Consider the following 27,220-nt stretch of genomic DNA (forward strand, 5'->3'; position numbering starts at 1 on the left):
ACCTAATTTAGGTTTAATTAAGAGTGGCTTTATTGTAGTCCTTAAAAACATTTTGAAGGATTATCTTGGATGTAATATGCTTAGATTTAATTCAGCTGTGTTTAAGATCAAGTCCATTTCAGAGCTTCATTTAACATCTCATATTAAATGCAAATAAATGATCACTCAGATACTCTGAAGGACACCTGGCAAAAGCCACCAGTTGTAGGAAAGGCTGGGTCAAACTGAATGAGGGTGAAAATCAGATCACTGGATGTTGGAGTTACGAAGGATCTTTACACTTGAACTCTGAAATGGAATCCTCTGTCCCCAAACCCTCTCCTCCCACAGCAGACAAGCCCATACCCCATCTACCTCAAATTTCCTCTTTTAGTGTAAGGCTTTAACTCACCTTAGAAACACTGGCCCTATCTGACCTCTCTTCCTTTTCCTTAGCTCTGACATCTTTCTAGACAATTACTGAGGCCTCGAAAATACCATCTGTGATTTAATTGAGGCCCCACATCTCAGCTGGTTTATTTCCTTAACCTTGTAATTGGTCTCTTGCCTCCAGTCCCTCCCCAGCCAAGGTCATCTTGCACTTCACTGACAGAATTATCTATCTGCACCTCTCTCATTATGCAGCTCCTGTGACTAAAAACCTTGGCTGGCTCCCCATTACCTTCAGCTTACTTTTCATACTTAACATAGAATTCAGATCCTCTCAGTCTGATTCATCTCCCATGACATTCTCAGCCATCTTAACCTTCGGCCACACTGGGAAAGTCACTGTTTCTCACACATACGGAACACTTGCCTTCATACTTTTCCTCCTGTTGTTACCACATCATTTTTACAATGTAGGTAACATATCTCAAATGTGACATCTTTTTCTAACCCATCCCCAAAGAGAACGGAGGCCACTTCGCTGTCTTCCCATAGACTTTGTAATATTCCACCATTATGCATTTACATTCTTACATGTGTAGCTCCCTCCTGCATTTGAACAGCAAACAGTTTAAGGACCAAACACATTCCCTTAGTCTTATTTTATTCCCCAGTGGAATGTAAGCTTCTTGAAAGCAGCAGTTTTTGGGCTGACAACTCAATAAATACTTGAATTAGCAAAGGCAGGAATGTGTGATTCAGACACAGCCTTACCCTTTTTGTTGATTGTGTCATCACAATCCAACTGTGAGTGGCTGTGGTCTTGTATCTTGTGAAGCAGGAACAGACTCTTGATAATACATAGCTTTCCAAAGCACTTGTGATACATTTGACTGGTGTGATCTTGTTTTATATCAGGGGCCTAGGTCGTGTTTATCTGTATATGGTTTTCAAGATCTGAATTGCATCTGTGGGGAAAAAATACTACTTCATCATAATTCTTAATTATACTAATCATTCCTCTTCCTTGGTTAGTGTGAATTATAGCTAAATCAAAGGGAAGATTGGATTTAAAGGAAGTTGAGTATGTGGTTAACTTTGCTTTTGAAATCACTGTAGCTGTTTTCTTTCTTGGGTATATAGCTACCTCTAGTGGCTTTATGGGTTATTTCAGACTTTGTAGAAACAGCTTATTGGGGTTTTCCTCCCTTTACTTAACCTCTGTTTATTCAGTATCTATTTTTTTTCTCAGAATTAATGAACATGTACCTTAGACTCTTTATATTCTGTTATGTTCGGCATAGGAATATTGGGGAATTGATGTTTATCCATAAAAAGCATGCTTCACCTGATAAGTAATTCAGAGTATTGTAAATAGAAACAACAAGGTGACAAAACCGAGGATCCTCTGACTACTAACATTACTTGAATAGGAACCTTTTGTAGGAAATATTCTATTCACTTTGTGTGGATCTAACTCTGGATTTCTTTACCAAATATGTGTGTGCATATTATACATGCACAAATATTCATCTTACATTGGATGCCTTATTTATCAAGCACTGAAGAATGAAGTCTACATATATACATCTTCCGTGCCATTGAACCATTGTTACATTTTGAGATTTTAGATGGAAAAACATCTAGCATGTATCACATGCATTTCTGCCTTTTAATAACATGTATTTTATAATTCTTATCCTGACAACTTCGAATCACAGTTACAAATATTAATTACTGTAGTGAACTTATGCCTTCAGGAGAAACTTTTGGGCCATTTGCCCTACTTTAATTTCTGTTTGCTAGATCACAATGCTTTCTGAGCATTTTGTCTATTCTTTTTGGCTTTTCTTGTTACCTTGTGTCTTCTTGCTGCTGGCACTGTTTTTTCTCAACCTCCTTCCTTTTTCTTAACCCCACTCATGGCCCCGTCTGATTTTCTACTTCTGTTCTTCTGTAGACTGGAGAGTCAGGTGATCACATAGTTGGAGCACAATTCTCCTGGCTGCTAATTGTTCTGTCTTTCTGTTTTGTGGCACTGAAGATATGTGTTAAATCCACACTGCTTTAATGTAAGAGTAACTAGATTTTTTAGTGAGGACATTGTCCACTAGAGTAAAACATATAGCCTTAGTGATTCTCTTACTGTTGTTTTAACCATTGGACAGCCTTTGTTGTTAGACTCTTCATATTCACACACACAGAGAATCAAGTCAGCCAACAGATACTCATTGTGCATCTGCTGTGCATCCAGGTGCACAGTGAGCACAAGCACACATGCATAGACTTCGATTGCATAGTGCAGTTGACATAACATATGCAGGATTATGCATACCTTGATGATTATTTACATTTGAATTCTATTAAGAAGAAAGTTTTATTTAAGACCATCAGAACAATTTGCAGAGAGTCTTATTTAACTTTAAGACTGCTTGGGCTTGTATAGTTGTGGCCAAATAATCTATAAATGCCATTTGAAAGAGAATTGACTTTCCTTCTTATAATTAATATGAACTCTAATTAAGCCATTGGGTAATTTAACTCCTTATAAATGGTAACTACTTTTCATGCATCATGGGCTCTGAAATAAAAATATGTATTATATAACCCTGGCTGATACAGCTCAGTGGATTGAGTCTTGGTCTGCAAACCAAAGGGCCGCTGGTTCAATTCCGAGTCAGGGCACATTCCTGGCTTGCTGGCCAGATCCCCAGTAGGGGGGTGTGTGAGAGGCAACTGCACATTGATGTTTCTCTCCCTCTCTTTCTCCTTCCCTTCCACTCTCTCTAAAAATAAATAAACAAAATCATTTTTAAAAATTCTCTATTTAAAAAAGTGAAAATATATATTATGTAGGCTTTATGCAGTGTATATAGCTTTATGCAGTGTATATAGCTTTAAATGATAACATTTACTTTGATTTTTTTCCTAAATTTATATCATGGCTATAACTAACATTATTAAAATTTCATAAAGACACTTTATAATTTTTGCTTATTCTTACACTTGATTTTAAGTCAAATCTTGATTATTTGCCAAGATATCTAGGGGCTAAAGACACAGGATTTCTTTATAAACCAGGACAGTATTGATTTTTTCCATTATTCCTAAACTATAATACAAAGATATATTTTGTTCAAGTACTTATTCTAATAAGGAATTTTGGTGGCTTGCCATTTCAGGATTTGCTGGCCACCTTGATAGTGTGTTTTATGTTGGAGAGCAAATAAAAACACTATTGGGCCATTAGACAGACAACTTGTCAAATAGTCAGGTACCAGTGAGAGAGTTAGGCTAACCACAGGTGACAAATGAATTGAAGCTTTGTACCTTCTCTGTGAAACTTCTCTCTGAGAGAAGGTGGCCATTACTCTTTGAAATACAAAAGTGACTATTAAAATTTAAAATCCTTGCCCTTTCTTAAAGGGCTGTGACACTTTTTCAGAATCACATCTTCAGTATCTAATGAAGAGGTTCAGTGAGACACTTTACAAGAACATAACCTGGGTGACTGTGAGTTCTTTGCATTGGATTCAGCCATTGAATATAATCACTAGCAGCTATTAAAATTACATCGGAAAAGGCTTAATGACACAGGATAATTCATGTATTTTTTTAGAACAACATTTTATAACTATAATATAGTATCTCATTTTTATTGAAAATGTCTACGTACACAACTGGAAGAATATACATGGAATATGACAATGCTTATCTGTAGGAAATAACGTTGTAGATGATTTTCCTGCTGTGTGTGTGTTTTTTTAAAGAATTTCACAGTGGACTTGGATAGTCTCTTGTCAGAAATATTCATGGTGACATGACATATTGGAGAAACACAGAACATGAGAGAAGTAGATAAGTCTTTGGATTGGTGGCAGAAAACCATGAGATCAAATAGGCATCACTATAGAAATTTTTCTTGAGTGACTATTAACTTTCTAAAATGCATTGTGTTGCTCATCTGCCATTTATGGCATTATTTACAGTCAGATGGCCCCTTGTATATAACTACTTTTTTGTCACAGTATTGCCTCAAATTGGGACAATCAAAGCCATTCATTCTTCAAATAGGAGTGCTTTAGGTGGCATGCATCTTCTGTTGTAGTCCAGAAGCTGTTTCCTGTGACGCCTCATGCTGTCTCTGTCTGTTTCAGGTATCCTCCAGCACCTGCAGGCCTGATGCCTCAGAGTCCCCTGAGTCGAGTCAGAAGTCACCATTATTTCAGTTTGCTGAGGTAATATATTGCAGTTTATACTTAATAAGGAATTTGTAAAATGAGCTTAAATTTAAGCTAGAGACAGTAACTTAAAGCAATGAAGAACTCTGCTTAGCTCAATTAACCATAAATGGAAAAATAGAATCAAAATTTTTAAAAGATATTTTGGAACTCCAGAGTCTTTTTTTTTTTTCATGATGTCAGGTGGATAAAAAACATACACACAACCGTTATATGTCCTTAAATTGACTGATTTTTTTTGTATTTTTACTGGAGTTTATTTTATTTACATTGAATACAATGGTTGTATATTTGGACTAATTTTGACCATTCCAATGTCTATTATTTGTCCTAATATATCTTAATGTCATTTTCCTTTTATTGTGATTTTTTTTATGTTCAGAGTCTCTTAAGGAATAGCTATATGTTTATAAAAGCTCATTATTAAATCATGCTGAATATTAGTACACTTAAGCCTTTTTATTCATGGATAGTAAAATTAAAAATTGAATTATTGTTAGAACTTAGTCACTTATCAGATGTTAAAGCAGAAGATAGAAGCAACTCATGGTTGTTCATTGGTTGTGTGTTTTTTGTTTATTTTTTAGTACACTTTTCATTGAAACTTTAGCATGCAGCAACAGTTTTGGAAGTCTAGTAAGACTGTCTTTCGTCTTTTGCCAAACCTGTTGGGCTCCACACTTCTCTAACGTTAGTTAAAAGAGATGATGGTAGCAAGTATAAAGGTTAAGACTGCTTCTCTAAATATCCTCGTTTACTCTAGAACTCAATATGGAGTCATCATTAATTAATTTTTTTCTGAACTTGAAAGCACATTGTCTTCCCTTGCTCACTTGAATTGTCTTTCACAAGACCTTCTCACACATTGCACCTTCCTAACATTTCCTTGTTGTGTAACAGTTTTATACAAGGAGAGTGTATTTTTAGTTTCAGATTTTTTTCCCTCTCTAGTGTCTTTTCCTAGTGGTTCTCAACATTTTTATTGGCAAACTGCTTTTTACAGTGGCCATTCCTTTTAAGACACTGTTTATAATATGCCTAAATGCCCTGCAGATAGTATAGGAATGTTATATATTTGCTAACATAATACTTATCTGTTGCTTTCCTTTCTGCCTTTTTGTGAGACGTGCCATGAATTCCAATTGTTTTGTATTTGTTTCTTAAAGCATCAATGTAATAGAAGATTCACTCTGTACTCCCTTTTCTCCAGTAGTTATAGACATGTTAAATAATACTGATCCCAGCTTTGAAAGCAGAGATGCTTACCCATTGATCTCTGAACCCCTAAGGATCTAATGAAATCTCTAAATTTTACATGAAGTGTGGTTGGATTGGCATATGTGCATTTTTGTGGGTTCTACAGCATATGAAAGATTCCAAAGAGATTTTCTGACCCTGTTGTTTTGTATAAAGGGTCCCTGATCTAATAATATTTCTTCAGGAACTCCCTACTCTTGTCATTAACTGAGTATCTTCTTTATCCAAATATTAACATGTAAAACATCCTTTTCTTGAGAAACTAGTAAAATTCTTTACAAAAATCAAGATGGCGTATGCCACTGGTTCATTTTGTTCACTGTCCGATTTAAGCCTTGAAGAAAGACATTTTTCCATACATAAACTATTTTCTCAGTCTTTTAGGGAGGGACGGTTGGTAGGGATGAAGAGTGGCGACTGAAATAAGATCTGCCCAGTTTACAATTCCTGGGACTTCAGGAACACCCTTGTGGGTTCATATTTACAGTCCGTCATGACTTGCACATGGTGGTCTTTTGAAATGATAGGTTTCACGCTTTGACTAAGAAGAGATCTACAGTTTTGTCCCCAAATGTCCTCATTTTCTTCAGAGCACTTGGTTAAATCTGAACCATTTATAATAGTTTGTTTATATTTAGTTTGTTAAAAGACTTTGGGGATCTTTTTTATTTATACTGATATTTATTCTAAACATGTGTACATGTCTGGTCCTGACTGGTGTGGCAGAGTGGTTGGACATCATTCTGCAAAACAAAAGGCTGTGGTTCAATGCCTGGTCAAGGCACATGCCTGGGTTGCAGGTTCAGTTGGGGCACATATGAGAGACAACCAATTGATGTTTCTTGCATCAATGTTTCTCATCCTCTTTCTCCTTCCCTTCCTCTCTAAAAAATAAATAAATAAAAAGGCTCATATTGTCTGATTCAGAACTTACAGCGGAATTAAAATTTTTCTGATGGCTTCAGCAGTGAATAAAGTCAGTGATTCCATCACTCTCTCTTATCTCTAAATATTTCTTTGATACTGTATCACAGACTAGTTTCATTGTTTTTCTAACCAGTGTAATTTAATTGAGATTAAAAAGTGATTTTTGTGGTTGAGTTATGATTAAGGTGCATTTTTTGTTTAATAAATACCCTTTGATGAAGTTGGTGACCAGAGTTAATTGAAGAAAAAGACTTTTATTACATCTGAAATGGGCTGAATTTACATTGTCCAGGCTTTCTGCTTTTGTGACTCCCTTTCACCCTATATTGTAGCTAGATAGGAGCTTGTTCACTTTGGAACCAAAATTAATAATTGACCTTGCTCTCAATTCTCAGAAAGTTTTTCCACATGGCCCTCAGAGCAAATTAACGAGGCTACCATAATTACCAAGTGAAAAGAAAAGGTCTCCTAGGTAAACCCAGTGTGGTGTGGCAGAGCCCTCTGTCCACTGTCAGAAAGCTGAAGAGTGTGTGTTCATGCATGAGCGTGATGGTATAAAAGAAAGAAATGCTGTATATATTCAGTGAGCACTTTACTGAGTTCCAGGGCCATGGCTTATTTTCTCCTCACCATAATCCTGTAAAATGGAGATTATCATCACCATTATCAATTTTGGGAAAAATAAGTGTCAGATTAGTTGAGCTGCCCAAGGTCATGTAGCTAGTGAGGAACGGATCCAAGATTCAATTCCAGATACCCTGACCCACATCCACATGCTTCTCCAGTATTGTCTCACAACTGTCTCTAAGCAGAGAACAGCTTGGGAAGAAGGGGGGCAGTGGTGAAGGGAAGCAAGACAGTGAGTGACTTTACTTGCAGCTTCCAGCTTTTAATAACATTTTAAGAAATTCACTGAAATAAAGAAATTCACTTCAACAGGTCTCAACTGCTATTTGACACGTACCTGATACCCTTACAAGAGACATGGCAAATGAGCCAAACTCAGTCTTTTTGTTCTTTTCAATCATCTGTTTTTAGAAACATGGTCTTTGCCTTCCTTTATCATTTATACTGTTCTTCTGAAAGGGTTTGCGTGTGACTCATGTCTTAATCTTTATCTGTGTCTACAGTGGAAACGTATGGCAAAGTCTATTAGTCTGATATGGGGAAATGTCCTTGTGCATTAAAAATTACCTGTTTCTTTTTTCAGATATCTTCAAGTACATCCCAACCCGATGCTCCTTCAAAACAGTGTCAAGCATCAGCCTTGTTTCAGTTTGCAGAGGTATGACCTTCTTTTTTTTTTTTAATATTTATTGGGCTCAGAAAACTTAGAGCTCAGGAAATACTGGAATGAAGTTTTAATAGCATGTAGCAAGTGGTGAAGGAAAATGGTGAATTTGGCACGCCTCTTGCCATTCCTGACATAATACACATTTGCTGTCTTTGCTATAATCATAGTCAGATTTTATACACATTTTATAGCCATCTATTGAAGAGTTCATTCAGGATAAACACTTCAGTAATTCTTTATTTCATTTTTGCCTTGTTTTAATTTATTTTTGTGGCTTGGAAAAACTGCTGTCAACAGGAAGTCCATAGGATCCCAATTTATTAAATTTTTCCAATAGTGAGATTATATGCTGTAATTCATGAATAACTCTCACTGCAAGTGCAGTGGTGAATCTGATCTGTTAAATCATCAGTGCTTAGCTTTCTCTGTGGTGTAGCTTCAGCCAGTATTTTTATTAGTGTTTAATCCCAGGTTTAGGTTAGGTCAGCTCTTTCAGCATCTCACATTTCTTTGGTTTGTCAGCCAGAGAGAGCACACTCTAGAGAGCATTTTTTTTTTTTTTTTGGTTAGAATGATGAGGAGGCAAATCTGATACACTTGATTTTGCCACAAAGCCCTGGCTTCCACTATAGGCTCATTTCTAATGAGCACTATATGACAGATAATAAACTGTATATAGTTCTTGAAAGTAAAATACTCTCTACTTTAGATCTTCCCCCCCTTTTCCTTTTTATTAATTCCAGCAAAAAAAAAAATGCATCTCATAAACTAAGCAGTTTTGTATAGGGTTAAGAGAAAATGACAAGAGGGACTGTTCTGTTTAATATTGATGTATTGAATCACTTTGATTCATTGAATAAAGAGTCTGCATAAATGAAATATAAAATGATGCCCTTTTGGCAGGAGAAAACCCAACATCTTACCTTGAAAATGAGAAAAAATAACTTTCAGCCCTCACATTAAAAAAAAAATGCTGCTTCCTCTTGGGACAGTTGTGCCAAACACTGTGACTTGATGCCTCCAGCTGGCCTGCGTATCTGGTAGGCCTCACTGCTATAGGGTTTGTTTGGCTCTGCTATGAAAGCAGTAAAAACAGTATAAAGTGGTATCATTTCATGGAGAACAATTTGCTTGATGAATCTGAATAAATTAAGATTTTATTACAATTTTTCATTATGGTAAATGGGATTTTCACTGTCTGAGGAAATAGTTTTGTTTAATATTTCCTTGCTTTCCCCCAGTTGTTGACATCCATTTATTTGATACTAATACCTTTTTCGAGAGTTAAAAATGAATTTAGCATGGTAACTAAATTTATCTTTAGTCTTGATACCTGAGCCAATAACATCCAACTTTTTAGAAACACTTACTTCAAAACAATGTATTTGCCACATATTCTGTTTAATTAAATTCTGCACTCTAGCATTAATTTTAGAAAGGCAGTGGCTCATCTTTGACACACCTCATATTTACATAACTACCAAGAGTATTCAACTTAATTTAAAACGTGAGTGTGAGATAGCCCAGTGGGTATCGGTGCATTTCTAACAGCTATCACCACCCACATGATTGGCGTTCAAGCAAAACCATCATCAGATTTACTAGGGGCTCCTGAAGCCTTGGGCAACTTTGAAGGATCAGTTTGATGGTAAAACAGCCTCTGTCCCATGATTATGGAGGATGAGGTTTTGTGCCTCCCTTAAACAAGTTAATTTGTCCTTACTGTTCAGCGTACTCACTCCTCAAAGCACAAGGAGTTTGTTGTTGTTTTTTTTACCGTCTAGGTAAGAAAAGAACTTCTGACTTGGGAGTTGTATAAGAGGCATTTCCACATGTCACCCCTCTACTTAATAGTATCATCTCCCAGGGACTTCTGGTTTTTGACCATGGGACCTATGGATGACTTGAGGAAGCTTAAAAAAGTAGTTGACTTGGAAACTTGCTAGTTGTTGTTTCAGGGAATTGTAACAGAGGAAGACACGCATGACAGAAAAACTAAAATAAAATGTTTTGCCCTAAAATCAAAAACAATTCTTCCTCCCAACTCTGAATGTTGTTTTTACTATTATATTTTGGCCAGTTTGATATGAGCCCTTTAATTCCTAAGCAAATTAAATTATTACATGCCTTGTTATTGAGCTGTAAATGTATATTATGTAAGAGAAGTACCATATTTTTTAGACCATAAGACGCACCTAGGTTTTAGAGGAGGAAAATAGAGAAAATATTTTTGAAGCAAAAAATGTCGTAAAATATTTAATAACATAAATAACATAATATTTCACCAATGTAAATGTAAACAGAACTCAGCAGCAGCATTAACAACCATTATTCCTCCCAAATTTGTGGGAGGTAGGGGCCGGGGAGAGGGGTGCATCTTATAGTCTGAAAAATGTGGGTAGTGGATTCCAATCTATGCCCTCGTGGGTCACTTTTCAGCTGACCCAAGAGAACCCTGAGTAAAGTTCAGTCTCGCGACATTTTTTGAGTTGACCTTATTGTCAGGCTAATACTGGGCTGGTTTATTTAAAACTAAATAAGACCTAATTGGATGAACTAATAAAATTATCTACTAAAAGTGGCTATGAATATATATGTACATTGCAGAAATAGAATAGGCTGTAATTACTGTGATCATATTCCTAAAGCTCTTATAATTACTTCATAAGACACCCATCACCTTTGAGAAAACACAAAGACTCTAGAAATTCTTGTTTTAATTAGTCTTTATAGAGGCTCTCAAACTTTAAATAACAACAGGGTCTCCCTGAAGTCTTATTCAAACACAGGTTGTGGAGCCCCACCCCCAGAGTTTTTGATTTACAGAGTCTGGAGCCGGATCCTGAGAATTTGCATTTCCAAAAAGTCTCCTGTCAGGAGACAAGAGTTAGAGACCACTCCTCTGTAGTTTACAATTTTTACCACAAGTGGTTCATTCATCATTTTTAAGGCAGTTCCTAGTGTCTCTGGGACTGTATAGGGAAAAGATGAAGTGGGGAAGCAATGGACATGTAACAAAATTTCCCAGTGAGCCACTTTATACCCCTGTCTCTTTTCAGAGGGATTCTCAGTCCTATTCTATATACATGGAGGAAATAACGTTTTTCTTTTTAAATATAATTTGGTAAACAATTTACTCTTTTAAAATGTTTAGCTATAATATCATTTTAATATCAGGCTTGCAAAATTCTCAGAGACCATTGCTGCTAATTTAATTTACAAATGGTGGTAACTCCAGGAAGAGATTAGCTAGATCTCCTCTTGGCCATGAGTCATTTATTGTGCAATGTCATTGTCCTAGAAACACACCTCTTAAAAAACTCTTAAGCCCTGGGCATTTCTTTAAATTGAAAATGTTTTTCTTTCACATTGAGTCCTAATTCTCTGCCTTGCAAGATGAAGAGGATGTTTTTCCTTCTTAATCAAATCTAGTAAGTTTTAATATTTATCAAAGTTAACCTGTATGGAACCATGATACTGAATAAAGAACATTTTTGTTTGTAGATTCCTCATGAATGCTTACATTTAAAGGGAGAAAATATGTCAGCTTGATAAGATCTAGAAATATACAGTGCAGAACCTACTTGCCTGCTCTCCCCCCCTCCCCGCCCCGCCATGCCAGCCTGTCTCCCATTCCTTATTGAAACTCACATTTCATCCAGATTCATCCGGGCCCATCTGAAGCACCATCACTCTGTTCCAGGCCTCTATTCATTAAGTTGGTTAGAATGAGTTTTTTATCTGCATCTTTTGTTGTTTACAGGTAGACTAACACATCCGTCACTTTTTAGATCTCATTTACTGAAGACTAATAACTGAAAGTGATGCCAGAAGGGAGCTCTTGTCTTCCATTATTTAACATATTCTCTCCTCTGCTCTGTGGCTGCCTCTTACACCCAGAGCATACCTTTGCATTGAAAAATTACACATTTACTTTGAAGGTAGAGGGCTAATCTGGATGATTCAGACAAATAAGCAAATTTAAGGCATTGACACAAGTGAATATAAGAAATAGGTGCAAATTTAAGGCATTTGTTTTCATGATAAAATACTCAATGTGTTACAGAATAGTACACTAAAAAACCCCACCATATACTCACACTGCAGTTAATCAGTGTGAGTTATTATGTGTTTTATTGGAAACATTAATATTTCTTTTAAGGTAAGGTAGAGTAGTCATCTCACATTGTTCATTTGTTCTTTGATTCACTTATTTATTCAATTACTATTGGCCATTTCCTCCCAGGGTATGATGTTTATGAGACCCCTTATAATTGCAGAAGACTTCACCATCACCTAATTTGCTTTTGATCTTTAGCACCTGTTTCCTTACTGTGCTGTCCTGCCTCAGGCTAACTATAAAATTAGCAGATTAACATCCACAGTGAGAGTTTTTCTTGTACTTTCGCTATACTTCACATACTATTACACCAGACTTTTTTTTTTTATCAAAACATTCGTAATAACCAGAGGAGAGACTACATTGGAGTCAACAGATTGTCAAGCACCCTCAATTCCAGGGAAATAAAAAGCAAAGCCACGAACATACTGTTCAGTATGGCCCACTAGTGCCCTCTACCCAGGAGTGTAACATAACATGCATGTCTGCCTTCAGTTGACCAGTCACTGAAAAACATATATTAACTATATTGTTCTTACTTGAAAGGATGCATGTATCTTAAATGGAAAAAATGGGGAGGGCAAGAATGAACAGTGGTATAACAAATGGGCATTGCACAAACTATGCTTATAATTGAAGCTGTCAGAGTACATGAGATCATTAGAGAAAAATGTACAAATAAAAAGAGGGGTGTTAGGGTGAAACTCTGAGGAAAACTATTTAAGGGATCACTATAGAAAGGAGAGCCAGCAAAGAAGAACAAGGAGTGGCCTGAGGGGTAGGAGGAAAACAAGGACCCTGCAGTAATGAAAGCCCAGAGAAGAGTCCTCCAGAAGGAGGGTCAGCTGTGTGGGATGCTCCAGAGAAGTCAAGATAATGCTCAAGCCATGGACATTGACATACGTTCGTTTTTTTTTTTGGCTCTCACCCCAATTAATAAGCCAACAACTCCTAGAAAGCATATTGTGTCACTAAGATATTCTATGAAAATTTTATGGTTATGTAAATTTTGGGGTAAAATACATAGATCCTTCCCTACATACACATGCCCCTTTGGAGATCAGGTTTCTACCAACGTTGAGCATTTAAAACACTGCCCTATACCTAAAAATAGATAAAAATCCTCCCATGGGCAGTGAGAAAAATTGTTCTTACTAAACATTGGTGATTTCTTTTGAAAGGCAAAGAACCATTCTCAAGCCCTGACTCAGCCGAGCATAAACTCAGGTGGCAGTGAATACATCCACTGCATTAGGCATAGGATATATGGAAGTAAACAAACAACAGAATCAGGGAGCGTAGGAGTCAACCTACGGCAGCAAAAGTGACAGCAGAGGGAGCCAGTGAAGAATAGAAACAGTGTCTTGGGCTATCAGTGCAGCACTATACCCAGCTTGTCCTTCAGTAATTCTTGAGAGTATTGTATAGTTATGTGACAGATTTAATACTTTACTAATTAATAAGTAATAATTCTCCTCTGACATCGCAGTGTTTTATTGTTCCATTTTCAGTAGGTAGCTAATTTTTGGAATTGTAGTAAAAGAGTCTGTGTTAGTGTTAATAATGATAGATCCTCGTTACTAATAAATGCATCCTTTATTGAAAGCATAATATGGGCTTAGCACTGTGCCAAACTCTTCATTAACATAAAATCTAATATTCACAACATAATATGGGGTGGGTGTCATTGTTCTATTTTGAAGATGAGATAAATGAGGCTCAAAGTCTTAATTATTTGTTAAGTCCACACAGAAGAAAGTTAATGAAGGCACATCTGTCTGACACAAAAGCCATGTTTTTTCTATTATACAGCTTTGGTTCAAGGGCCTGGCATTCATCTTTGGCTCTTCATTTTCTCAAGTCACTGAGAATCGGTGGTTATATTAATGTGTTTGTTTCTCTTAGTCTAGTGATAAGGTGAGTAATTAAATTCAACTTGTCTGGAAAAAGTAGAAGTAGCATATATCAGAAAATTCAGTTAGAGGAAATTTTTCTAAACTTCAGAAAGATTGAGCCCTGTAAATTGATCTTCTAAAGAAGAAGTTAAGATTGAAATATACAAGACAAGACTCTGTTAAAAATGGCAGTAACCTAGGAAGAAAAATCGTTAAAACTTACTACACTAGGCCCTTCTAAATAGCCCAGGTAGCTTATTAAATACTTGCCTCTACAAAGGCCTCTTATGCAGCAGGTGGTCTAGGGAGAAGTCGCTCCAGCAACAAAGCACCCAGTCTCTCCTGGAGCAGACAGCTCTGGAGAATACCTTGCAGGACTGGCAGGATTGCCTCCTACACTGAGCTGAGAAATACCTGTGTCTTTAAACTGAGAAAGAATTCTGAATCACACAGAATACAAAAATCCAGCTAGCTGCTCTAATGATGACAGAATTTCTCCAGTAGAAGCATGCTTTGTATAAAGATCCTTAACATGTCCTTCTTAGCTCCTTATGGAGTTAGGCTAGAAACTGAAATGAAATTTTCATATAAAAAATCAGAAAGGATAGTGTGCTGTTCATTGTTATTGGTGCCTGCTGCTGTTTTAGCCAAACTTCAAGGAGAATAAGCAGTCAGCACAATGTTCTATGTATATGTGCTATAAATGTGTATGTACTATAACATAGATCCTTAATTGTACAACTTATTCAGATTTGTGGTCTTGATTGTCAATCTTTGTGTGTACATTAGAACATATTTTCAAAGGCAGAGCCAGTGTTTTATGTCACATTCTTAGCTTCCCTAGCTCCTGCCATACTGCCTAGGACATTTATACTGGAGTCTCCAAAAAAAAAATTTGCCTTGATGTTCTTTCCTCAGAGCTCCTGAATATATTCCTTAAGAAAAATTAACGAATTGCTTTGGTAAAATACAAATGGACTCTAAATAGCTCTTTTATATTTGACCATTTGATGAGTTGATATTTATTATAGAAATGCAAATACATTTCTCCTTGTAAGATTAGAGAATTAAATTTAAAGCCTGGAATATAAAAGATAATAGTATTGTCATTAAACAGCCACCAAAGTCATGCATCTTTTTTTTACTATTTTGAGGACTGTTTACTAAAACTGGTTTCAGAATTACAATCTCTAACATGCCACATTTCAAATTATTTAATACTTGGGAGCAGTGCTATTCTCATAAACTAAGGAAAGTCCCTGAATGTGTATGAATGAGAAGCAAGGATTCTGATGTCACAGTTAATATTCTTTATGTGAATTGCTTTCAATACAGATTTCTTCGAACACTTCGCAGTTGGGTGGTGCCGACCCTGTAAAACGCTGTGGAAAGTCTGCACTCTTTCAACTAGCAGAGGCAAGTTTCTAAGAATATACTGAGATAAGCCCTGCAGAGGCAGAAATTGCAGAAAGCCAATCATAACACTATTCCTTAAACTTGTACCATCTCACCTTTGACCATGAAGTGTTTTGTATCTAATTTTCAACAATGAGAGGGTTAACCTTTAATTTAGAGGGGAGAAGAAAGTTGTTTTGCTACTGAGAGTCTTTAAGCATTGAAAAAGGTTACCCAGGGAAATTGCAAAATCTTTTTCAGAGGTGGTATTTTAAAATAAGGTCGGTCTTGTCTCCCTCAGATTGGTTAAATAAGTCCAGCATAAACCTAGAAGAATGGCCCAGGTTGTTTTCCTCTTCACTGATTCTCTTATAACATCTATAAATCTCTACAGTGCACTACTTTTTTATACCAGGTGGTTGATATTTTAATTTTTGTTGCTTTTAGTGAAGAACTCCAATGGCATGTTGGAAAGTCTGGTTTTATGACACACATCAGTTGCACATGTGATGGGACATGTATTTAAAATTCCTTTGGCAAACTAGAAAATGTGTTTTCATAAATCCTGTGAGGGACAGAACCCTCCTTTCGAGGGGACGGCATGGGGAGGAAGATGCCAGCAGCAGTTTTTAGGGTGGACGAGAGCAGGGATGTTCTCTGCCAAGCCATGGCTGCCCTGCCTGAAGGAACATGTGAGAGATCCATCTTTGTCTTTAGCACCAGGACACCACAGTAACAGTTCTTTCTGTTGGTGAGACAAATCAGGAGGAACAGAAATGGGTAACCAAAAGTCTCTTACAATATCAACTTTTTTTTTCTCTTATGTTTCTGGCTTCCTCCACATGAGTTCCCATTGAGGGGTTTTTTTTGCTTGTTTTTTGTTTTTTGAGTGATATAGTTCTTTTGTAGTTTATTAACTTAATGGGATGACCTGTCATTTTTCTAAATGTTATGGTAGCTTGTATCATAAAAATGTAGGAGTTTTAAATATCTTAACATTAAGCTTTTAAAGTCTAACCAGATATATATTAGAAGTATAAAAATACAAAGGCCTGAAACAGTAAAGAAAAAACCCACCCCCCCAAAAATCCAGAATCATCTACTAGAGGGCAGGCCCCTTATAGTACAGGCTTCCCCCGCTAGGTGAGTGTTCTAGGAACCCATTTGTATCAGTGTACCAGCTGATGGTGTGAGAGGCTGTGTTTGGCTCCAGTGAATATGTTTTTAAAGACTCTCTCAACACTTTTGCTCATTTCATGATGGGTGATTTATGATCCCACCTGTCCACACCACACCAAGTGTTCAGTTTTTGACCAAAACCAGCTTGACCTCCCCACCCCATCCCTCATTCACCCAATCTCACCCCAAGCGACATTCTTTTTGTCTCCCTGGGTAAGGAAAGTCCTTGAAAGGAAGAAACATTTTTGCCGATGTAGAAGAGGTAAAACAAAAAACAGCAAAAGCACTAAAAGGCATCAAGATTGATGAGTTCAAAAACTGTTTTGAGCAGTGGAAAAAAGGTCTCTATAGATGTGCTACATCACATGGAGAATACTTTGAATGTGACTGAAGTTTAAACGTAAGAATAAATACACAATTTTTTATACATAAGTTACAGGTTTTTTGGCTCCCTCCTCATAAACAGTAGAACAAACTAACTAACCCATTGTCATCTGACATTAAGCTGACAGGTGCTTCTTGTGTAAGACAAATCTAGACCCAAACAGAGGTCTAAAAATGACTAGAAAACTTATGAAGACTACAGGGAATAGTTTTAAAACTAACTGATTAAGTCACTAGCAAAGTACTACTTTAGGTAGAATTGAAATGGTTAGAATCTGGCAACAAATGTGCTTTTGGAGTTAGAGTTATAAACAAGGTTTAGTAAACAGAGAGACTATGGGGCATGAATGTATCTGACATCTTTAGGACTATGTAGATGGTCAAGACCGTTTATTTAGAAGTGATTATTTTTCTTGAATAATAGAAGTGTGTAGCCCTCTCTTCATTTCTTGGTTGTATGTATCTACACACATATACAAACACCTACGTAGGGTTTTTATTTTTATTTAATTATAGAAGAAAAAAACATTAATTTGGAAAGATACATGCACCCCTATGTTCATTGCAGCACTGTTTACAATAGCCAAGATGTGGAGGCAACCTATGTGTGTCCATTGATAGATAAACGGATACATTCGGTTTTTTAATTAAACACTAAATTGTAAAACAACCTAACTTCTGATATTAATATATCTTTATTAAACAGTAGTGTATTTAAAAAGTATGCACTTTTGAGGTACTTTGCTGTGGAGGGGTGACATTAGAGAAATTAATTTGTCTTATTTTCTTTCTTTTGCATAAGTCATAAAAAAGGATTTCCTATTAAATCAGAGCTCATTAAAAAGAACACTCTTCTAATTTGTAGGGATGCATCCCAAATATGAAACAGATGCTATGGTATAACAGATGTTTGGATGCTGGTATCATAATTTAAAGGGGTAAAATGACTGCAATAAGCCTATTCCAATTAGAGCAAATCAGCTTATACTCAGACTTAGTTTCTTGTAACATCTGAGTAAAAAATATATGCTTTGGATGAAACAAGGTCGCTAAAAAAATAATTTACCAAGGAAATCTTCTCACATTATATCTACCACATGAATATGATGTCATAATGCTAATAGACTATGTTTTAGAATAACATCCTAAAGCCTTCCCAGTTTCTAATTAAACATAAATATGTGCAGTGGATTAATCAGCATCGCCGAATAATCACCAGTAGAAATAAGCTTCCTCAATTTTTTAATCTGATGTGTACTTGCTGCTCATTTTTCTTGAACAAAATATTTATTAATTGTGTCAGGTGCCTCTTTAAATAAGGATAACAGGATTTTGAAGAGTATTTTTTCTGTTGGTCAGAATTGGTGGTATTGTCTGAAATCTGAAGGAACAGCTCCAAATTTGCATATTCCAAAGGGAAAGCCTGCAGGAAACCACCTTTAATCTGGGTCAGACCCTGCTCTTGGGATTTATGAAGAGATGGCCTAATTCAGCTACCATCCCATATACTGACCACTGCTGAGGTTTCTCCTCTCATCCCCGCTCTAACCCCCAAGTCATCAATGAGTGGGGCGATATCATAGGCTATCCAGTCATTTAGAATATTTTGGCTTTTTTCTCTGTTTTGAGGAGAGGCAGCTCTCAGAGAACCTCTGGTAAAGATTGGGAGTGGTACTGCAAGAAGTAGCAAGAAGCAAGAAATGTTTTAGATGTAGATTTACTGCTGTCCTCTTCACCTCTCTGAGCAGGCGAAAAATGAACTGCAAGAAGTTGGCAGCAGGGAGAAACTTGGAATGGCCTGCTGCACTCTGTTTGGCATTGCACAGATGTGTGAGTTTCCAAGGTCAAGTGGACAAATAGAAAGTAGTTCAGCTTGATCAGACTAGTAGAGGCCATGGGACAGTCTGAGGAGGGGCTGGCAGAGGGCTAGCCTGGGATAGCAGGGCAGGCTCACACATTAGGAAGTATTCAGTAGAGACCGCTTTGCTCAGGACACTCTGGTGAGCTCCCATAAACAGGAGTGATGTTCAGCTGTCTTGGTACTAAATTACTTGGCAGTTAGTACAAAAAGTGTGACCCAAATGCCCTGAGTACCCTTACAGCAATGCTACCAGCATCTCTGATCCGTCCAGCAACTAGATGACACTGTTCAGCCCTGAGACCACACCCCTTCTGACTGGTTTGCACCCCTGTCTATTGAAGACTTTGTATGTCATCCTTGCACTTGGTGTCCCCCAACAGGGTCATTCCATCTTATGTTGAGTTAGTTAGCAGGAGCAGACAAGAAAAGACATAACCATGGACAGTTAGTTCTATCTCCACCATTTCTTCTATCCTCTAAACCAGAAGCTGTAGGCCATGTGAAGAAAGGGCCAGGAAGCAGCCAACCCAAGAATTAACCACTCGCTCTTCCCCAATTCTATTCCTGTAGGCTGGCATGAGAGGAAGTATGAATGGACCTCCCAAAGGCAGAGGTTGTTGCTTGCAAGAAATGTCTTCTCTTCAGTGAGAAGCAAGAAATATTACAGGCCTATATTTATTGCTGGGCCCTGTGCCCACTCAGGCAGGCAGAAAGAAAATTGGAGAAGTCAACAGCAAATACAGAGACTTCGATGGGCCTTTGCTCTCAGTTTTTGGTGTTGCCTGGGCCCCTCTCTATTTCCCTGGACTCTGGACCAAAAGATACCCTGGGGAAAGCCCTGTGAGCACTTGATTGTCATTTTAAACTGGATCAATTGTTAATAGCTGAAAGTGACCTGAAAATTCTGGGATCTGTTCCAGGTGGTTTTCAGGAATTATTCCAATTAGGAAGGGAGATTTGGCATAATGCTGCTGAGGTCAGAGAATTGAAAAAATATAATCCTTTATGTTTGAACCTCCATGAGGTTCATACTGTTCAGTTAATCAGTTTCTTAATTGGCACAGATACTAGTATAATGTATTGTGTTTCCTTTCATTTTGAAATTAATTAGGTCAGGTCATGTAAAGATCAGCACAGCAACAAAGCATCCCCCAGAGATCATTGTGTATTATAGTTGCAATAGTTGGAAGATACTCAGAGACATCTTTACCTGTACATTTTAGCAAAGAATATTTCTACGCTTGAAGGTCTCTGGTACCAAAATTGCCTAGTATAATAAATGTAACAGTTCACTAATTTATTCTAAGGACCAATAATTATTGAGGGTCTACTCCATGCCAGTAACAGTGAGGCTGCTGAAGCTTCCTGCACATGCTATGACGATGAGGAGGAGGAGGAGGTGACCCAGGAGCCTTCTTCTAGGATCAGTGGTACAGGAGGAACACTTCACCTCTAGGTGCAGTTCTGGTGTTTTGGTGTGCCACTAGGGGCTGGAGCATAAGCCTAAAATTATTACTGTTTATATTCTAATGTTTCTGAAATAATTTTTGTGTTCTTTTATAGATTTGAGATTTTAATTGCAAGTTTTATAATCTACCATTTATTATCTCCTGTGTGCCAGACACTTACTTGATATGTACTTATTGAAGTCTCACATCCATCCTCTGAGGGTTGGCATGGTTATCATTCCTCTTTCACACATTAGGAAACAAAAGGGCAGAGAGCTTTTATGCCTTGCCTAAGGTCATGTAGACAGGAAAGATTAGGGCCTCAGTAGAAACCTAGGCAGTGTATCCCCACTGCCAGGGCTTTTCAACATTGGGCTATTCTAGTACCTTATTTTAGGTGAATATAAAAGACCACACATTGCTTGTTACAGGAGTTTGCGTGTTACAGAAGGCCCTGTGGAAGACAGCTGACTCCTACACATGTGTATACAGCTGAATAAGATGACAGATTGTTCAAGACTGCTGTCAAAAACGGAGCTGATATTTCCTTTTTTGAAAGTGTCTGTAATTTTAAAACTGCCAAGATACATCTTATGCACTTAAATAAGTACATATTTGTGAAATTTGGAAGATACTGTGAGGGCTTTAGGAAATTATGGTATATGACTCCTGTCCTCCAGGAACTTGTTCTTCACTTGCAAAGAAGTGAAATATAAAAGGCCCAGGGATAAATAGTGCAAATGGATTCATAGGGAACCATACAATGGAAAAGACAAAGTTCCACTTGAATGATGAGTGACACACAAAGTGGATGTGTAAAACCAGGAAAGAAAGAAACATTAGCAGGAGTGTTCTGGGGATGCAGGACCAGGGAGAGAGCATGAAGGTGGGTTTTAATGAAGGAGTTGTTGGGGAACAGAGGTTGAATCTAGCAGCCAACTTGCAGAATTGCTTTGTTTGGCCCATAATTTGTTGACCAGTATTATAGTTCGGATTTGAATTAACAGCTAATACTGTATTTTAAAATTATAGATTTTGAGTAAATACAAATTTCTTATTTTCTCATGAAAATTAAGAGATCTGAAAATACTGGACTAACCTTCTTGCATAAGAACAGTTGTTCAGAACTAATAGGTGGTCACCCCTTTGTACAGGTGTTTGCTATACAGATGTGACCATCCTCTCCTTTCCCTTCTGAAGCCAAAAGTCATTGCCAGCACCCACTCATCCATCTCCCTCTTTTATACCTGACCACCCATACACAGTAGAGATCAAGACTTGCACATAATTCACTATAGAGATAAGACTAAAGCAAAGGATTAAAGGCAGACAAACATGATATGAGTAGATGACAAGTAGGTCAGACTGGCAGCAGTGCAGATTTATGGAAGGTGAAAGCAGAGTGTTGCAAGCACTGCAAGTTGGAATCAGCAGGGTGTTTATTGTGAAGCAAAGAAACTTCTGCTTAAACATAATGAAGGAGCCATTAAAGATTTGGGACAAAGGTATGCAGTGCCAAAATCACTGCTTGAAGAGACACTTGGCAGCTGTGTGTAGAATGGAGTAGAGAGCCTCTGTGAACATCTTGGTGTGAGAAGACAGGAACCAGGAGAAGGGGGGGAGCTGGCAGTGGGAACAGGAGGCAGAAACAGACACCGGCGAAGCTGCATGGGACTCAGTCGGATGATTGAGCTGATGTGAGACGCAAAGCAAAAGGGGTGTCAGAGAGGTGACTTCACCTCAGAACCTGAGTGTGTGGGGATGAATGACTTCCTAAAGTTTGACCCTGATCTTGGAGCTCTATTGAGGAAGCCTCGTGTTTGTGGACGAAGAGGAAGCTCAATAGTATGAAAGAAGAGGAAAGATGCTGAGGTGAGGAAGGATAACTGAAGAAATCCAGTATTAAAAATGTCAGCAAGAGAGGGGATTGCCAGTGAGGTGGAGAGCAGAGACCTGTGTTCCTCGAGCACAGAAGAAAGGTTAAAAATGGTCACCAGAGCACTGCTGAAGGTGGCCTGTGGTACTTGTCTGTGTTGTACATTTCTTCTTTAAGAGAAGTCAGTTGTGTGTTAAGGTGAAGCTGAAGGTGGAGAATGCTGGATTTCTCCAGATACTCTCCTTGTATATAAAAAAAACAAGATTGTAGATCTGGTGGGTCCACGGGACCCTTAACCCTATTTATTAAAGAAGATGGAGGCATTTTCAGAGGCCTCGACTCCTCTCTAGCTTTTCTTATATTCTAACTTGCAGGAGCCAGTTATAATTGAAAACAAATATAGATCTATTTTAGTATCCATAAAAATGAAATCTTATGGGAAATTATGGCTCACTTTAAGAAAACCTGAATTATGGTAAAATTACAGAAATTATATCCTATAATGAAAAAAGTAGGAAATGCCATTTCTCCAATCACAGTAGCATTCCCTACCACCATCAGTTGAAGGTGGTGTCAGACCGAGCTGTGACTTTGGGTTCTGTGTTGTGTCCTCATTTATCCTTGATGCGCAGTATCCCTTCATCCTCTTGCAACACCCTGAAGCCCAGAGTCTGAGTGTGCAGCTCCCACCTCAGCTTCCCCTTCACGGGCATCACATAGCTGAATACTTATTTGAGGGGGCTTCTTATTTGAAAGTGGTGTGTTTCTGTTCTTTCTGGGCAGAATTGTGAGTCATTTTTAGAAAACCCCCTAAAACTGTGCATTTCATTCCCACATTGCACACACAGTACTTTTTGAGGAACTGGCATACAGGAGTGCACCTAATGACCTCTGTTAGTAGCTGGACTTGTGGAGCACAGGCCACCCCCACCCCATTTGGACTTTTCAGAGATGGTTCGTATCATTTCTGAAAAAATAGTGGGCAAAGAGAAACATTTAAACCACCATTTCACTTGGCCTAATTGCTTCAGCAAACCAAATTGTAAACTACTTAATATGCCCAGATTTTAGTGTTGAGAGACACTTAGACCACTACTATCTTATAATAAATAAAATTGAATTTTTTAGCAGTGATGCTATTCTTTATTCTCTGAAACCATCAGCTAGTGTATTTTTATGGCCAAAAAAAATATCTGGTTTTATTGAATTATGGGAGAAATGCACATCTTGGAAAACACTGCTAAATGCCATCCTTAGGTATTGTTTACACGGTTTTGGCAGACAATAAGCCAGTAAAAATGATGGTAAACATACCTTGGCAGCAAAATGTTTGTTTAGTACTAAAAAAGCAGAGACTTTGAACCTTCTTGATTAGTGTCAGTGGGTCTGTTTTCACACTGCCTTGTTTTTAATCTGGCTGTTCCCTTTGTAATAGACAGTGAATGAAAAGTATAATTAAGAATGAAATAATATGGTATGGTACCATTTGGAACCACTTACCCATTTCTTTTTGTACCAATTAGAGGGTCTCTACTTCTGTGGTATTATCTAGTACAGTTGATTATTTTTCAGTGGGCATTTATCTAAGTCTTTTAAAGCTAGACATACTAAGAAATGAATTGATACCTTAACTTCCGAACAAAGGAATACATTTTAAAATGTCTTTGATTCAAAGAGATAAATCTTAATGTACACAGATTTATTATGTCTTTAAAGCAAGTCCTCAGTAACAGACCCTGCACCTAGGGTATGGTCTTACCTGATCTGAAAATGACAACCTCCTTCAACCTCAGAGCATAAAAAAAGATCATCCCTCCATTTTATCTCACCCTTTCAATATTCCGTTGCATTTTTTCTTTGCAGTCATTTTTAAGAGTATAGTTTTTATGTGTATCCATCCAACATGTATATCCTTAGGATATTGGTTTTAACATCCTAGTTTTTGTTTTTCTTTTGGGAGTGAGTTAAATTTCTTCAGTTACATTTCTTTTAGCACATCAGTGATATGCCATGCTGATTACATAAAACAGTAAGGAACCTCACTGTTTCAGAGTTAAAATTTTTAAAATAATGTCAAGAGTTAGCCCTGACTGGCGTGGCTCAGGGGGTTAGGTATCATCCACAGACCGAAAGATCACTGGTTTGGGTCCCAGTTGGGGCACATGCCTGGGTTGCTGGCCAGGTCCCTGGGGGCCTGGGTTGGGGGCATGCCGGGGGTAGCCTATTGATGTTTCTCTCTCACATCAATGTTTCTCTTCCTTTCTGTCTCCCTCCATTCCCTTCTCTCTAAAAATAAATAAGTAAAATTTTAAAAAAAAATTTTTTAAATACCATCAGATTTAACATTAAAATATTGGTGATTAATTTTTCACTGGTGCTCTTGTGAAGCATAGCTAAAGACAGTGTGATTACTGGTCTAGGCCGACCATAGCAGTGTCATAATTAGCATCGTTTTCCTGTAGACTTGTAAATTAACTCTTTCTTGGTATGAATTAGAATTCGTTTTAGGCTCATCATTTATTTTGGAGCTAATGAACCATTCAGTTGAATACAATTATCCGTTGAATGCATTTGTTTTGAAGGTAGGTACTAGCACTAGAATAGAATACTCCTAGTGAAGAATACAAAGGTAAACAGGAAACATTTTATACCCTGTGAATTATAGTTATAAAAAATAGAGTGCTTCCTGAGGGAATAGACCACAGATATCAAATATTTATACCCGGCATTTGATTTAAAACATTAACATTTTAACTTCTATGAAAATGGCCATGGGAATTCCATCCAGCAAGTGCCCTGTAGGTGATTTTACATTCTCACTTTAAAAGAAAGTGATCATTTTAAAATAATAATAGAATACATTGTCATTTACTAAAGTGTGTTTTGTTTCAGGGCCTGATTAACAACCAACCTTCTATTAAGGGCAACCTGACTAATTAATAACAGCCATTAATTCTGTGCTACCACAGTGCAGTTTTATTCACTTGAGTTCACATCTGTGTTCTTTTGTGTCCACTGTGAGCTTACCTGTGCACATGTCCTTGCGTACTTATATAATGTAGTGTGCATGCACTTTGTTAAATCCCACTGAAGTGTTGATATATGCACCCAAAGTAGATATAAGTAGATATGGTTGTACCCAGAAGTGGAACTGAGCTTAATTAAGAATTGCTTCTTGAAAGGTAGCTGATTTAAGACCTTCCTGAATCTAATTTTGTTTTATATGTTTCTTTTTCAACTGTAGAATCATTCAACACTACAAGAAAAAATGAGAGTAAAGTAGTTAGTCTACTAGGGTCATGATGTGCTAGTAATGATACCTTTATGAATATTGCTACTAATAATGATGGCCAACATCTATTCTATATGGTATAAGTCTCCAAAGGGGTGGTTGTCACAATATATTCTTGTTTTGTACTAGGCAGTAATTTAAGTACGATACATGTGCACCTCATTGGGCCTCATAGTATTCCTATGGCAAATACTATTAACAGTCTTGTTTTATAGATTGGGAAACTGAGGCACAGAAAAATTTAGAGAAAATGAACTTATCAGTTTACAGTTCTGCACAGTATGGCTCTAGAATCCCTGCCTTTTGTGACTGCCTTTCAGTATAGAATTTGCGCACATGTAAGAGTGATGGCGTTGTCTAAGAGTTATTACATCCATAACTATTCCCAGGTTCTGTGTACGTCGTGTAGAAATATAGACTGCTAATTCCTAGAGACTTTTCAAAATTATTTCTAAGAATATAATCTTAGAACTCATAGAAAAGGAGATAAAAACTGGAAATTATCAAAGTCTTCCTGAAAAAAGTCATTGTCAGTTGTGCTAGGCTAGAGTCTGTTTTCCCTGTGTGCTGGCTTTATTTTCAAGGTGGTTGCAGACTGCCTTTCCTGGGTTCCTGGGTTCCTGGGTCCCCTGACTTCCAGTTGGGTTCAGCTAGTGAAAGACACTGGTGGGATGTGAAAGGGAGGAAAAGGGAGGCCGGGTGGTGCAGAGATGAGGAGGGTTGGAGGCACAGCAAAGGCAGCATCTCTTTCATGCCTCCAGCTCTCCCCATACAGGCCCACCACAGTGCCACCTTCTACTGGGCACCCACTCCCTGGGCTTCAGTAGCAATTCTTGTACCTACTGTGGCTTTCTGCTGTAGCGAATCCCTGGGTGGCATCACCACCTCCTGTTCGAGTGTCTCAGTTCTTCATGACCTGTGTAACCAACTTATTCTATGCATTAAATTTCCTCAGCTAGATATGCTTAAATTGTTTCTGTTTGCCTAGTTAGACCCTCACTGGTGCACAAGCTATTTTCGTTTTCTGGTTGGTATGATTATAAAATAGGCTAATGCTGTTGGCATATTATATATCCAGATTTCAGCAAGACTTTTGACAGATAATCTTATGTCCTTGTGAACAAAATAGGAGGAATTTAGACTGCATTATGAATTCTTAGATTGTTAAAGTTTATTAATGTTCAAGTCAACCTGATGAAAGGGCTCTAAAGGTTTACCAGAAGGCTCTGTCCTTGGCCTCGTCCTGCTCAACATTATTACCGAAGATCTGGACAAAGACATAAAACAGTTTTTATCAAATGTGTCCGTAACACAAAGCTGATAGGCGATTTAAAGACATAGAATGGGAGAGGCCTAGTAGCTTCCTAACATTATGTGGATTAAGAAATCCAGGATTTTAACTAACCACAAGCCAAAAGTGTGACCTCTGTTTAGGTAGAGGTTGGGGGAAGGTGGGATTTATCTTTGGGCCGATTAGAAGATTAGTGTCCCTGACAACTGACAAATAGTTCTGCTTCTCTTCAAGAATATTACAGGAAGGGTAGGAACTTAATCTAAGAAAAATATTACTGAATTGAAGCATCACTGTTCCCCAACCCTTGTAAAGCTTTATGTCGTTTACAAGTTGTATTCACACACACTTGTTCACCTTTGCCTCACAACAACCCAGTGGAGGCTGTACTGTT

The 27,220-nt window shown here is 37.6% G+C and overlaps 1 protein-coding gene and 1 long non-coding RNA gene across 17 annotated transcripts in view; one reads left to right on the forward strand and one right to left on the reverse strand.

Annotated features, from left to right (window-relative positions):
- BBX (BBX high mobility group box domain containing) overlaps positions 1–27,220 on the forward strand; it is a 263,476-nt gene that overhangs the window by 197,210 nt on the left and 39,046 nt on the right. For 15 of the 16 annotated variants that reach the window (XM_036018045.1, XM_036018041.1, XM_028504979.2 and 12 more), the window contains 3 exons: positions 4,524–4,604; positions 8,002–8,076; positions 15,436–15,516. In XM_036018045.1, coding sequence (XP_035873938.1) covers positions 4,524–4,604; positions 8,002–8,076; positions 15,436–15,516 — 237 coding nt within the window. The remainder of the gene's footprint in view (positions 1–4,523; positions 4,605–8,001; positions 8,077–15,435; positions 15,517–27,220) is intronic. The other variant, XM_036018047.1, reaches the window with a different exon arrangement.
- Positions 4,945–26,638, reverse strand: LOC118498887. The gene is made up of 3 exons (XR_004901375.1): positions 26,627–26,638; positions 13,978–13,983; positions 4,945–5,435 (listed from the first exon to the last, which is right to left on the reverse strand). It is a non-coding gene; the product is annotated as an uncharacterized LOC118498887 (long non-coding RNA).

This window comes from Phyllostomus discolor, chromosome 2 (assembly GCF_004126475.2).
Source record: "Phyllostomus discolor isolate MPI-MPIP mPhyDis1 chromosome 2, mPhyDis1.pri.v3, whole genome shotgun sequence".
NCBI lineage: Eukaryota > Metazoa > Chordata > Mammalia > Chiroptera > Phyllostomidae > Phyllostomus > Phyllostomus discolor.